Source organism: Rhagoletis zephyria, unplaced genomic scaffold (genome assembly GCF_001687245.7).
Source record: "Rhagoletis zephyria isolate East Lansing unplaced genomic scaffold, Rhagoletis_zephyria_1.1 Rzeph_scaffold_02263, whole genome shotgun sequence".
Lineage (NCBI taxonomy): Eukaryota > Metazoa > Arthropoda > Insecta > Diptera > Tephritidae > Rhagoletis > Rhagoletis zephyria.
The window spans coordinates 23,128-38,812 of NW_016159347.1; the positions used below are offsets into that span (position 1 = coordinate 23,128).

The following is a 15,685-nucleotide window of genomic DNA, read 5'->3' on the forward strand; positions in this document are numbered from 1 at the left end:
CCTTTGCTTTCTTATGTTTAAATCGATTGTGGCTGAGTTCCACGGCTTTCTTCACCTCTTTTTCAAGCTGCAGTCGACCTTTTGTCACAAACACGTCTAAAAATGATATAAAAGGGGTAAGATTAAAGTTACGTATATCTATATATGTTATATATTACCAAATAAAATCTGGTTGACTAAATTTAGGTTAGACAACGCTTTTTTTTCCTTTCTGCCATCCCAATTGTAAAAATACAACAGTTCGTCCGCAAATAATTTTCGCATAACTGGATCCACGTCTCCAGAAGCGCCCTTCAGTGTGTGTATGTGCGTTTTCTGTTTTAAAAAATACGTAATTAGTTTCGACCAGGTTTTGAATGTAAAAATTACCATTGCAGTGGCGTATTCATGCTCATTCAGCTTTTCCTCCACTTCCATTGCTGCATCTATTGTAAAAAGCGGAAGTACGCTAGCAACTTCCACTATTGCTTCATCAACGATGTCGCCGGTAATTTTTCCCACGGACTGCTGCACCTTCGCCAAAATTATTTTACACTCCCGCATCAGGCGATTTTGAGCCATTGTCTCGTTCCTGTTAGTCATCTGAAATGGAACAAAATATTAATTGCAAATAAATCCAATTTTTATTTATTTAACCCACATTTTCACACAAAACCTTTTCCATAGCATCAATGCGATGATCCAGCACATCCAAGCGGCCTTCAACCTGTCTTTGGTTTTCTGCTATTTTTTCGTCCATTTTATTTTGATTGGCTATAATTTGTTTCAACAATTATGTTACTTCTATAATAAAGAAACCGAGTTAGTTTCAAAAGAACTTTAGGGCGGTATTATCACTTGCGAAGCGAATGAATTTGGCGAAGCGAACGGTTTGGCGAAGCGAATGGATTGGCAAACGCAACTTAAATATGCATTAAGAGTGTTCCTTTTTACCAGCTTGTGGAAGTTCTTTGCATCGCGAACACTTTTAATGCCTTCTCTGCCTTTTAATTCGCTTCGCCAAACCGTTCGCTTCGCCAAAATCATTCGCTTCGCAAGTGATAATACCGCCCTTAAATACAAAATAAAAAATATCACCTCCATTTGGCGTTGAATTGCTCAGCTCAAATCTTCGTTTTTTTATAAATCCTTCTCCTATTGATAAATATGTTTGTAGGTGTTATTTCGATGATAGGTACATAAGTACAAAATAGAGTTCCTTACCATTATTATTTTTATTTTTGTCATTTTCCATGATGTTTTTTCTTGTATGTACTTTAGTTTTATATTCTTATTAATATATTGATATGGATTTTTTATTATCTTTTATATTTATTATTTCTTTATCAACATATTTTAATTTAATGGGTAGCGTAATGAAAGCGAAAGTATTAGTTGGAAAAATCATGAAACAGGTGGTGTAAAATCGGTATCATGATGAATTTATTATCAACGGGAATGCAAAATAATTTGTGCTTAATATCTTGTAATAAAAAACTAATAGGTTCAGATCCCAACTCACTTACCAGCATTATACCCAGTCCTGGAAATGATTCCAGCGGTTCTTCAAACAAATTTTCTGTTTTTTGGAAAACTAACCCTTTTAAACTATCTGAAATATATTCATTCATCATACTTGTAACTTTTATGGCACCGAAATTTTCACTGAAATAATAACAGTCCTTTTCTTTTCTCTTGCGTGTCTCAAGTAATTGCTGATTTATAGTTTCGTTTGAGTCAGAATCAAATCCTTGCGTTTCACCAAGCCTCGAATATAATTGTTGTAGAATTTTGGTTGGGCTTTTAATTAATTTTTTAATATACTGCATATGGTTTTCATATTTGTATGCCGAAAAGTTATCTAGCTGACCATACATTTTGGCGCAATCGGATAAATGTAAAATACAATGAACATTAAAGCTAACCAATTCCTCTCCATAAATAATAGCAAAATATGAAACAAAATCCTCCAAAATTTTTTGAGCCACATTAGCTTCTACATTGCATGACTTTTCAGATAGTAGTAGTCGAATACCAGAACATAGCAGTAAGAAATGATAATATAGGTCGTCGGGAATACAATCCTTTAGAATGAATACACCACTATATAAGAGAAACTGCCTGAATTCGGTGGCTTTCCAGTTGGATATTTCATCCAAATCCCTTGAGGTTCGCCCAAATTCTGAAGGAACAAATTTATTGACGAAACTAATTCTTTGATTCATTCGCGTTACATTCTCTCTTTTAATTAGCAACAAAAGCAACTTTTTCATTACACCTAAATCGATAAGATGCATGACATCCAACGGAAATGGTGACACCATGCGAAATCCTGCCAGTTCTAAAACGCTTTTATGTTTTTTAAATGCATCACTATGATGACGTAAATCCAATCTTTGTTCAAAAGATGAATCTGACCTTAATTCTTTCAAACCTCTTTCAAAACAAACCCTCCTCTTCAAGTATTTACCCTCCTGGCAACATTTAGGACAGCTATTCTTACCATTGTGGGATTGGACTCCACTGACGAAGGCACGAGCTGGCGAATCGCAAGTAAATAACCGAACTTCAAATTTTTTTTCAGTTTGCTCCGGACCAAGCTTGATACCATTTTGTTTAATTTTTTATTATTGAATTAATTTAAATTAATTTGAATTAATTTATTAATGTAAGGGACATAAAACTTACAAAATAATTAAATGTATGAAAAGTTAGAAAAGATAAGAAAAAAATTTAATTTGAATAGGATAATCGTGTGGTAACACTACCGGTAGGTTTTGCGGTAATCGCTTGGTACGACTACCAGTAGGTTTTGCGGTAATCGCTTGGTAAGAGTACCAGTAGGTTTTGTGGTAATCGTTTGGTAACACTACCGGTAGGTTTTGCGGTAATTGTTTGGTAAGACTACCGGTAGTTATTGAGGTAATCACTTCGTAGGAGTACTGAAAGAGTGAACAAGCTATATTTGGCTGAGTATGACATACGTGAATGTTAAAAGAGTACAGATACTCAACAAGATTTACGACAAGAAGAGAGAAGCTATACATAAGGAGATATATTTGACTAGGGTGTTAAAAGAAGACAAAAACTCACACGTATAGAAGACTATAGGGTAATTTCTGCACACGGGCCTTAAGAAACTCATATAAACTTTGCCCGATACATAAGGTAACGCTCCTGGAGAATTCATGGGATATTTAGCTAGTAGCTGTCTACCAGGGTATACAATGCATAATTCACATACACATACATACGTACATGCATACATGTTTATTGCAAGCATAAGTAAGATCAAGTGAAGCAGCGCGTACCTCACGCCTCATCAGCAATTAAAAGTAAATCACCGGAGTAACATAAGTACTCATAAACCTTACTCCACTGCAAGTGTTACAGGCTAACCTAATATTCGCGGCTTGCGTTTTGGTACGCATGCCGTCGAATTTGTTTTTTTGCGTCACCCGAAATTGACTTGCATGCGTTTGCATTTGATTTCATTGAGCGAAACGTCAAATCAAAATGTCACGCAGAACAAAAATTGGAAATTAAGTTAGCTTCATACGCACGCCGTTCAATTTCGGTTGATCTCATACAAGTTGCTTGTGCATGAGAAATTTTTGACAATAAATTGGCGGCGTGCGTGAATATTAGGTTAGCCTGTTAAGTAGCATGAAATAGCTAGGAATTAATATAGATGAAATTGGAACGATCGAATTCTGATTGATCAAATTCGATCATGCCACTCCAGGAATAATGTATAAAAGAGGAATTTGCAAACTTTGCAAATCAGTTCTATTTCTAAAGTGAAAGTGACCAGTTCAAGTAGAGGTTCCAGTTCCGGATCCAGCTCTAGCATTGCAGTGTTCCTGATGTTCCTGACAGCAAGTATAATAATAATCAACTCATAATTTAATTCTTCCCTTCGCAGCTCTTATTTATTAGAAAACCAATTTAATGAATAAAAACCACGATCTTGTAATTTAAACAAATAATATCTTTTATTTTAAAATAGAGTCACAACGTGATTCTATTATTATATGTATGTACCTACATATCGATGGTCCTGTGCAATAACGACACAATTCCAAATTCAAAAACCAAAAGCTGTTACTACTGTTAAGTGGCTCTTGTCTCTAATCCTTATCTAATCTATTTCCATCTCTTACTAAAGTAAGCAGTAAGGATTGATAAGTAAATACAAAAGATTAGACATAAATTCGACAAGGATTACATGAGCCACTTGACAGTAGTAACAGTTTTTGGTTTTTGAATTTTGAATTGACAATCGATATGTGTAAATAATAATAAAATACCTTTTGAAAAATATCAAACAAGTTCCAAGCACTTTGTAATTATTATTTGAATGGATGGGGCCCAGAAAATTCCTCTATTATACATTTGTAATTTTAGCCGAGGCGCTTAATTTTCAAGCCAGACTTTTTGTGTAGCAAATGTGTGTATATTAATATATAGCAAATGTATGTATATTAATATATAATGAAATATGAGTATTAATATATAATAAAAGCATAATTAAAGCTTAATATAAGTTAACCTAAGTCTAAGCTATAAAATAGTTTTTGTATATTTAACTAAGATATATAAATCCTGACCCCTGGGGACCCATTTGACAATGGAGTAAAATTACCATTTGAACCCACGCGTATGTAACTTTTTTTTTCGATTTACGCATTTGGACACAATATAACCCAAAATCATTGTACAAATAACCAAATAAATAACCGTTTGAAGCCATTTTAAACGAAATTTCATGAGTCGTAAAGACAACTTAACCGTGTTCATTTGAAGATGTCCAATAGATTCCTAGCCCTATATATTTGATGCATATATACATATATTTGATGCATATCCATCTGCATCACCTCCCATAAAAAAAAAAATCGGTACTATATTTCCATCGGAATTTTAAAATCTATTATATTTTAAGACTTCCACCAAAATATTTCGGAAAAATATTAAGATTTACGTGAGCTGGACCGATTTGAAAATTCCTCCAAAAATGGATTGTTTTATGAATAGTTTATAGTTTCTTAAAGAACTTTTTGAAAAAAATTCCCTCGGATGACAAAACAGATTAAGCTTAAAAAAACTGCATAAAAATATTTAAAAATCTTTTCATTGGAATCGTAATAATGAGATTTTTGATTTGGTGGACGTCTTCAAATATAATAAAATTTGTAATCCCGAGGAAAAACCGCAACCTTTTTTGGTGATGCAATCAAATGTACATATGTATGTATGTACTAATTAAATTTTTCACATAAAGGATATGATGGAGAGCCACCTCACAACTTTGTTCACGATGTCCAGCGAAGATGTTGCGTATCTGCCTGCCGGGGACCTACAGGAATCCTGTACGAGTTTACAAAAACCGAAGTTGCCCGAAAGACTGTCACTTCCGGAAGTGGCTAAGAAGAAGCATTTTATATGCGAACGACATTTTGATCGGAAATTCGTTTCGAAGAAACGGCTGTTGGATGGCGCTATTCCGAAATACAATTTGCAAGATGAGGATACTGATATGGAAAATGGTAGTGAAGCTTCAAGCGCATGGAGAGTTCAACCAGTAAATCGCACCTACTTATCAGCCGCTGAAAATAAGGAAGACGATGATCTAACATATGAAGAATTTGAATTATATTCTGATATGATGGAAAAAAAACAGCGCTTGGATATATGTACCTCATAGCGACGAGGGTTTGGATGAAACGGAATTAGTCTGTGACCACGAACGATTCGCTGAAGCAGCTCGAGCCTATCAGAGAAATGCAGCAAAAAAGGACAAAGAGATCAAAGAGCTAAAAAAGGAAATTCGAACGTTACAGGAGAGAAATACTTTTTTGGAAAAAATATCAATAATCCCGCAAGCAGGAGCAAGCGATGATGCAATCGTATTCGCGAAAATGATCGTCAACGTTAGGAACACAAAATATACAGAAGAGGAAAGATCGTTGGCCCAAAACATTAAATATATGTCCAGCAAGGCTTACGGATTTATGCGAGACGATTTAAGTTTCCGCCTTCCACACCAAAGGTCGCTGCTGCGTTGGCGCCCAATACGTTATGTCCGCCCTGGCATTGATGAGAGCGTTATAGCAAATTTGAAGAATATGGTAACCTCCATGCCAGAAAACCATCGCATATGTCAGATTACTTGGGATGAAATTTCAATAAGGAAGGATTTGACCTACAATCAATTTACGGATGTCATCGATGGATTTGTAGATAACGGCCAAGGACAGCGGGAGATGGTGATAGGAAATAAATGTCTATTTTTCATGATAAAAGGTATTTGCAGTAAATGGAAATACATTTTATCATACTACGTACCACATCACGCGGTATGTGCTAAGGACCTTGCGCAACTGATAAGGACGAATATTGAGGTTGCACAAAGTATTGGGCTGAAAATAAAAGCGGCAGTTTGCGATCAAGCAGGTCCGAATCAATCTGCATTTAGGATTCTTGGCGTATCGGAGGAAAATGGACACATTTTTTTCAAGGGCAAAAAGATACATTTTATGTACGACTACTGCCACTTGATGAAAATATGCGGAACACGTTTTTGAATAATCACGAAGTTATTACTGAAGATGGAATTGTAAGAAATTTGGTCGTGAAAAAACTATATGCGATTGATAAGGCCAACGACAACCTCAAGATATGTCCAAAACTAAAAGATGTCCACGTATACCCCAACTCGTTCGAGAAGATGAGCGTATCACGAGCGACACAACTCTTGAGCAACTCGGTAGCCGCCGGGATCGAGATGGCCAATGACACCGGCCTACTTGGAGAAGACAGAGGACTGCTCAAGTCCGTCAAGCCGACTCAAATCTTCGTAAAACGGATGAATGAGCTTGACGTCAAGTACATCGGACACAAAAACCCACTAAAATGGCCGATGCGCCGAAATTCTGAAGGAAAAACGGGTCGGCTACTTGATCACATACAAAATCTACAGAACATTGGTGTAAGGAAAAAGAACTTGGCATGTATAAAAGGATTCATTCTGACAATACGGTCAGTGATAAGCTTGTGCGAGGATATACGCGACCAATACCCAAGCTTGGACTTCGTGCTTTGCGGAAAATTGAACCAAGACGCGTTGGAGAACTTCTTCTACAAAATCAGAGCCAGCCAAGGACTAAATATGCATCCTACAGCACACGATATCCAATACATAGTAGCAAGATTAATGTCAATGAAGATTTTGAGACACCGTTTTCAGGAAAAGCGAAGTAATTGCGAGGATGATGACGACGTATTTTTGGACTGGATTGACGATCATTCTAACGCAGAAGAAAACGGTTGGGATGAGGACCTATCAGTCGACTACCCAGATGAGCAACTAGCCGTGGGTGAAGATCCGTTAATAGGCAATCCAGACGATCAATTAGCCATGGAAGAAGATCTTCAAGACATTCCAGAAGAGCTATTTATCGACGAAATTCCTGAAAAACCTGCGGAGCTTCAGGTTCAACGCTACTATGCAGGATTCGCCATATATAAAAAGATCTTAAGGAAAATACATTGTGATAAATGCGCCAATTTCATGCAAAAGAAACAAAGCATAATGGAAGTTAGCTCCGAGGCATTGATTCGGGCAAAAAACTATACGGGCACCGAAGACATAAGGCTTGCGAATCCCAAGGATGAATTTTTTGAACTCTGCAGGATGCATTTAAAATGGTATCAGGAGTCCTTCAGTATCAGCGCTTGTAAACTCGAAGTGAAAAAGGAACTAATGCGATATATAAAGGAGAAACTTAAGTATATATTGTAAGTGTAAACCTAGTATAACTTTAGCCTAAGTTAGTATAATAATGGCAACCCTGTAATAATAAAGGGTTGGCTTGTTTGTTGGCATGTCTGATAGTGAATAAAAGAAAGATGGCCGGGACTTCCGGGACAGAGCTAGAAAGGAGAAGACGTGTTTAAGTTCTCTTCAGATAAATCCGCAAACATCGGCGTTTAATCAACTCTAAAAGGAATTTTAAAAAACGGACGATATATTCTCGGAGTGGTTCGCCGTAGACTACGAGTGCGCTGACCACCGTTTAAGTCTGCTTGGATACATGGTCACAGTACTGCTGTTTAAAAACGCGAAATGGATGTCAAGGAGAGAAGAGGAAGCCTTCAAAAAGACAAGGAAACAGGCGGAACTAAAAAAATTATAAGCAGATCGTAAGGTATAAAGGCTAGTAATTCATAGTAAAAGCATGCGTTTGTAGTAAGTAGTTAGAAGTTAGTACATATATGCGCACGAGCCAAGTTTTTTAAAAGCGTTGACAATTTCAATAAGATGGATTGAATCGTGTTTTAGAAAACTGGTGAAGGGTGGTGAAACCCAAAAATGATACTAAAATTATACAAAAATTATAAATGATTTACTTTGTTATTAATTTTACTATTTTTTGTTTTCATTTCGTTTCAGGTTTTTTTTCTTTACTTTTTTTTTATAGCTTATGAACTCGCTAAATGCATTGCATATGTAAATATGTATGTACATATAAAATTTTATTGAAAATAAATATGTATACGTACATATATGTATGATAACTAAAAACAATATAATTACAAGCTTTTATTTAACTTGCTCATTTTTCATTTGGATAAACGTTTTGATAGGTTTCTGATGCAAATTTAGTTTTTGCATAGATGCAAAATAACAATTATTCACATACATACATAGATAAACGTAGATATGTAAATGAAAAAAAAATCAGAAATTTATGTGGCTGAGTGAGCTGTTAAAGTGTCTATTAAGTTGCAAAACGGTCCGAGTGTTCTGTGGCGCATGTAGTATGCGCATAGCACACCGCGTTGTTATGCTCGAAATGGCTCGGGTTCGAATCCGACCAGCTGAACTCTTTCATTTTTTCGTTGATAATTTCATTTTGGTGGCTGAAATTGCTCCTTTAAGATTTTTCGATTTTCAGCAGCATGGTGAATATCGTTTCGCAAGGGGAAGGTGTGCGGAGTGTATACGCATTTATGAATGAAATATTTTTTGTTGTGTTGAACGCACTTGGAATTATGAATGAAAGAAGCAAATTTTCGGTGAACGGTAAATAGCGTAGTGTAAATGTATATTTGTGTTGGTAGTTTACATGCATATACCCTGTGGGGAAAATCTCTAGTTCTGAACTGGTGCGCTTCTAGTACATTTAGACCCAGTACTGGTTCGCGATAAATCTCTTTTGCATGCAAGCAACTGGCGAATATAACATGGCAATGTCCTAGGAAGTGTCAATTGCCCCCCGCTGCATCCCTTTTTCGATAGTCCCGAACTAGACCTAAATTCTATAGTTCCGAACCAGTTCGAAAATCGACAGACGAAAGAAAAAAGTATCATGATTTTTCAATCTGTTTGGTTCAACCGTGGCGCGATTTTAAGTTATTTTGGAAGAAATGTGTTTTCAATTTGAAATTAAATTTGTTTGAATGAAGAAATGTACGTTTACATACCTTTAGCTGCAGCTGAGTTTGCAGAGGTGAAAATGTTAACACAAATTTTAGTTTTGTATTACCAAGCTATGAAAAAGCATCTGCGAAGCACAGAATAGAAGCGTATTTGAACGAAAAAGCCGCCGAACACATATCTATGTAAAGCAAACAAGCCCCCGCTGCATCCCTTATTCGATAGTTCCGAAATAGTTCTAAATTCGACAAATAGGATCTAGTTCGTTCCGCATCCCTTTTTCTATAGTCCCGAACCATTTCTAAATTCGTCACTTTAGATATGGATTTCTTATGAAAAAAACTGAAAAAAATAAGTTTTTTAAAAGTACCACTTTTCGCCGATTTTGGACTGGAGGGGATCTAGTTCCTATCGGACTGGTTCCTTTTTGGCGATAAAGACCTAGTACGGAACTAGAAATTTGATTCACCTGTCCGCGGTTTCCCTGCAGGGTACATAGATACATATGTATGTATGTTAATAGGTACATATGTATGTATGTAGATTAATCTATATGTATGTATATGGAAATACATATATTTACATTTTTATATATGGATGTATGTACATATGTATCTATGCAAGTAGAGAAGGTAAATACATAAGCGAGGCGTATATTTGTATATTTATGTAGTTTTTACATTTTGATATCCCATAGATACATATGTAGATATTTATAAACATAATTTATTTATATACATACATATATACATAGATACATAATTTTTCAGTTTTTTATATCAGATGCTTTGCAGACGCTTGTATTAAAATCATGATTATTTGCATAATGCATTAAAATTTAAATTTTTTGTTTTTTTAATCCCGCGACAAAACGAACAGTTTTAACTATTTTTTTTTTATTTAATGTTAATTATTTTTATATATGTATGTATGTATGTATGTACTATATTATTTCAAATTTATACAAAGTAATTTTTTATAAGGAAAAGAGAGAAAAATTATCAAAAATCAACACGACTTTTTAGCAACTTCAAACTGTCTATATATATAAACTATAAACTGCATACCAAAAACTATTCTAGACATTAAAATTAAAATACTTATAATTGCGATTAACAGTTTTTGGAATTTTTCAAATTTTTGTATAAAAGGAGCTGAACTTTAATAAAAAATTAATGAACTTTAAAAAACAGCAAAAGAAAAGTAGTCAAAACAGATAAATATATATATGTGCTCAATTTTGTCGCGGGCTGTTTTTGGTAAAAATCTTGTTTGATTCAATTGTCCCCATATTTTTCCTCAGCTCAAGTAGTAGTACATAATTATACTGATCGCATATATCAGGTTTGTTTTAACAATCAGGTCAAAAAATTACTTCAAATGCAAAATGCCGACGACATTAGTTTTTTAATCGGTTATAAAGTTCATAAGATATTAATATTTAAAATATCTAAAAACTGAACTTTAACCTTCTAGAAACTCTTCATTTTTTACTTGCGCCAAATCATTTTGGCATGGTTGAAGTACTATTGATCTGCATTTTTCGTTTTTGCATAGCTGAACGGTCGGTATTCTAGATTTGTTCCCGGAAATGACGAATAACTTAAATCAAAAATGCATATTTTTATGTATTGTTTAGTATTTCCATTAAAACACCAAATACATTGCAAATTCGCATAGAATTAATAATATACATTTTACTTCTAATTGTATACTTTGCGTACTTTTTGTAGACCATTCTACTACCGTTTTCGCAAAATGCGATCACATTCTTCCCCTTTCTCCTACTTCCAAAATACAAATCTAGATAAAGGAGTGTCAAATTTTAGCTGTCACAAATTACACAACCTTGTATTATTGAATCATGGTTAAAAATAAAAAAGAAGCAATTGACATTTTGATACAACAACTATTCAAAAGAAAAATTGAAAGAGACAAATGGAAGTAATATTTACAGATAGATCTTGCAAGGAAAAATGCACAAATTGCCATAACCAATCCTGACTCCAGCAACAGCTTAATCAAAGAAATATTGCACACAATAGAGAACAGCAACATAAACAGGGCAGAAATTCATTACACCCCCGGGCATAGTAAAATACATCAAAATGAAACGGTAGATTATGCAGCTAGAAATGCAGAAAGCAATGGCATATAGGAGACGCTTGGATGGACGATATCAGAAGCTGTAAAACAAATTGAAAGGAGATTAAAAACGAAATGGCAAGAAGACTACACCATTCCCTTTTTCGTCGTGAACGGCTGTGGACGTGTTTGGCGCAGTGATCCGAGCTTTTTACTTTATCCTTTGGCGCACATGCACAACCTAGTGCATATTAAACAGTTATCTGGAACGCACTATAAGTACAACTACGCTGAAGACTAATTTTTACCCGTGACTCGCTTCTGGGTTATAGCTTAATTTCATCTATAATTTGGATCTTTTAAACCACTGCTGGAAAGGATAAATTGGTGGGTGAGTAATTTTGTCTTATTCTAGTTGTGAAGTGTGGACAAAAATTTTCTTTTGGTGGTGCATAAGTGTGCTTCTAGTGCATAAGACTGACGCGTACGGCAACAAAACCGAGAGCCGCTACGGCGTCGCCGACTACCGGGTCGGTGGCGTCATCGGTTGAAGATTTTGAAGCTTTCTCGAATGCTAATAAGGCCAAGGGAAAAAGACTAAGGAAAAATGCGGAAGAAAATTTAGCAAAAATGCTCAAAACTCCTGAGCTAATTAACTTGAGATATGCGTATCCAATCAATCAACAAAATTTTCCAGGCAATCAACAAAATTTACAAACACTCATCAAATTAACCACCATTGCGTAGCAGCTTCGAGAGTGAGCGATTTAACTTTGGTGAGCAGCGGAATCTTTCATCTAAAGCGCAGCAGTGACTATTTTTAGTTGTATTAATTTTGAGTATAAAAAGGTGTATTATAAATTGTGCTTTGATTTGATTATACAAGTTTTGTAAATTGTCGTGTTGATAGCAGCATTCTGGGTGGAGCTTTGCAGAGTAGTGGTGCCGGTTTTTTTTTCAGAGAAGTGATGCAGGTGTTCGGCAGAACAGTGGTGGAGTTGTTGGAAAGAATATTGGAAATGTTAGTGCAAGTGCATGTGATTTAAGTCAAAATCAAGTGCGTGCAGGTGGTACTAATGCCCCTGATACTCGTATGCAGTATGTAAGTCCAAAGTATAATGAGAATTTCAAGGGTGAGGCGGTGGTCCTTATGGACACGTCAAGGAGTAATTTGTTTGAAAAAAAAAATGGGGCGAAGAATGGCCTCTTTCTATTCGGAAAAATTCGTAAACTAAATGTGAAGGGGCTAAAAAACATATTAGACATTGCAAGATCGTTGTTTAAGGTTTTTTTTTTACTCTGTCAGTGATGCTAATGCAAGTTTGTTGAACGGCGATCTAATAAACATGGGCATAAGGGCTTTTATTCCCCAGAAGTTTCTTTGAAACGTGTGGGGTGATCAAATAGGTGCCGTTGGATTTTGATGAAAAGGAAATTTTTGAAGGAGTTCAGTCAGACATTCCAATACTACCTGTTTCTAGGAGTACAAGTAGAGACCTTATCAATTAAGATTGGTTTTGAGGGAAATGTGATCCCCGAATCGGTTAGGATTTACTTTGTAGGACGTCTTGGGTACACGAAATTATCGTGCAAGTCTAGAAATCGATGTATTGTCTGTGGCGAGGAGGAGTCATGCTCCGAAAAGTGTAATAGTGAAAATCCTAAGTGTGTATTGTGTGGCAGTAGCGGTCACGTTTCATATAACAGGGACAGGTGCCCCAGCTGGGAGAGGGAGAGGCAAATAATTGAAATAATAACGGTGAACAAATGATCGAAGCGCGAAGTTTTTGACAGTTATAGGAATGTATTGGAGGGAAATAGTTTTGCTGTGTTGGCTGATTTTAATGAGGATTTTCCAGCTCAGAACGGGCGGATGGATAGCAATCAAGGAAATAGTCGGAACAATGATATGGTAGTGAACAAAAGGCTCACTAGGAAAAGATATAGTAATGTAGCCAGCATGGCAGTTAGTCAGGGTAAGGAGTCTGTGAGAATGGTTTAGGAGAAAAGGGTGAAGGATTGGAATGTGCCAGTTTATGAGAGGCCCAAATGGGAAAGAGTGACGGAAATTGAAAGGCTTCTTGGTGAGTTGGCCACTAAGTTCAGGATTGACGCTGAAGAGCCTATTTTGAAGGTTTTAGGCAATTTGATATAACCAAGTGTGAATGACAGACTAGTAACTGTTAAAAACTCATGGGACAACCTTAAGAACCTGCTGTGTAAAGAATTTAAGCGGCCGATTAGTGTCAAACAAATTTTTAAGCAACTGGAATCGCGTGTATGGCTAAAAACAGATAGCCTAACGCATTACGTATTGTCTATGAAGCAAATAGCGCAAAATGCACCCATCGACGAGAGTGAACTGGTCGAGTTCATCGTGGACGGCTTGCGGCGCAACACCGGTACCGCAATTGTATTTGACGGAATTACTACGTTGGATGCGCTTAAGGCATTACTCTCAAATATGAAAAAGTGTCGAGAAACCTTCTTAATCGCAACAATGGCAGCATCAAGACGGCAAGGTGCTATAACTGCTCACGCTATGGGCATATAGCCAGGGACTGCAAGCAAGAAAAACATGCGAAAGGCTCCTGCTTCAAATGCGGCAAGGTAGACCACATATACAAAAACTGTCCGGCAAAAACAATAGCGGCGATGGAAGGCGATGAAGCAGATTATAAGACAATACACTATAGAGAAACGGCAAGTGTCGCATTCTTAGTAAACCGCTTAANGTTACAAAAACTGTCCGGCAAAAACAATAGCGGCGATGGAAGGCGATGAAGCAGATTATAAGAAAATACACTATAGAGAAACGGCAAGTGTCGCATTCTTAGTAAACCGCTTAAATACCCCTCTGTACAAAAATTGAATCTCTCCATTTGATACGGGCAGCCCGAATAGCTTCATTAACCTGACATCTGGTAACAAACGTTATGAAAAATTATAAATCAGGAAGTGAAAATATACAGTTCAGAAGTATTGGACGATCTAAAATAAATCGTCAGGGATGCTCTGCGAAATAGTGCGGAAGAAAAAATTGCAAAAATATAACTTAAGTCGAAGTGAGCAGAAGAAGATCAGGGTAGAGACATTTGAGGAAGGGAATTTCGTCGTGATAAAAAACGTGGACACAACGGTGGGTGTCAATAAGAAACTTCTGCCAAAATATAATGGACCGTATATCATACACAAGAAGCTCCCCAATGACGGATACGTAATTATAGACATTGAGAACGGACAAATTACCCAAATACCCTATGACGGTATGGTAGAAGCCTGTAACATCAAGTTATGGAGAAATAAAGGTACAGAGGGTGCGAATGAAAGCGACACTACCGAAGAGTATGTAAACGATTAATTTATAAGTACTTATGCACAATAATTATATAGACCGATCGGGGTCGATCTGCTTTTAAGTCAGATTGGCCGAGCTGTAATATAACAAAATGTATGTATAGTAGACTGGTGGCAACACCACCATAGAAATAAGTGGAATGTAACATTAATACTACCTTGGCAATACTGACAACAAATAAAAGGCATTGTAATGTGAGATTTCTACAATATACCAATTTTATAAATATTATTAATAAAAAGAAATTATTAATTACAAAAGGAGAAAAAATAAAAAAAGAAAAAACAAAAAGAGCTGTGTGATAAATTTGTTGTTACTAATTGAATACCTCATGATATATACATCCTAGATTGTATAGATGAAAGTGCAAACCTTTGAATTTAAGAAAAGGCATTATTCTTTGTAAAAAAAAAAGACTGCTAGAATTCAGAACAAGCTATTAGTACAATTAGTTTTAAGCTTTCATTAATAGTTCATAAATGTAAGGAATCTTGGATTCGAAAATGACATTATACAAGTAAATTATCAATGCTTTTAGCACAATATCCTATTCTGTTACTCTCTTTTATTGTCAGATAATTTATGTGAGTGGACTACGTGGACTGGATCGTCGTTGGAATTGCTTCATCGGACACCGCTCACTAAGCTACGCAATAAAATATACAAGTATCAAGGCATATTAAACAAGGTAGAAGTGATTTTGACATTTCTCTCTTTTTAACACCGACTGTTATTTAATAAGAAAAGTCGACATATTAATATTACATTGTGTTGAAGACATGAGCAAAGCCTTCACCTGCAGAACACCGACAATTTTCAAA

The 15,685-nt window shown here is 35.8% G+C and overlaps 1 protein-coding gene across 1 annotated transcript in view; it reads right to left on the reverse strand.

The window, feature by feature from the left end:
- The window catches only part of LOC108366423 (uncharacterized), a 1,117-nt gene extending 317 nt beyond the window's left edge, over positions 1 to 800 (reverse strand). Inside the window, exons 1-4 of the mRNA XM_017620834.1 lie at positions 641 to 800; positions 370 to 582; positions 159 to 315; positions 8 to 96 (exon numbers count right to left, since the gene is read on the reverse strand). Of these exons, the coding sequence (XP_017476323.1) occupies positions 8 to 96; positions 159 to 315; positions 370 to 582; positions 641 to 739 (558 nt within the window). The 5' untranslated portion in view covers positions 740 to 800. The remainder of the gene's footprint in view (positions 1 to 7; positions 97 to 158; positions 316 to 369; positions 583 to 640) is intronic.
- Positions 801 to 15,685: the final 14,885 nt, after the last annotated feature.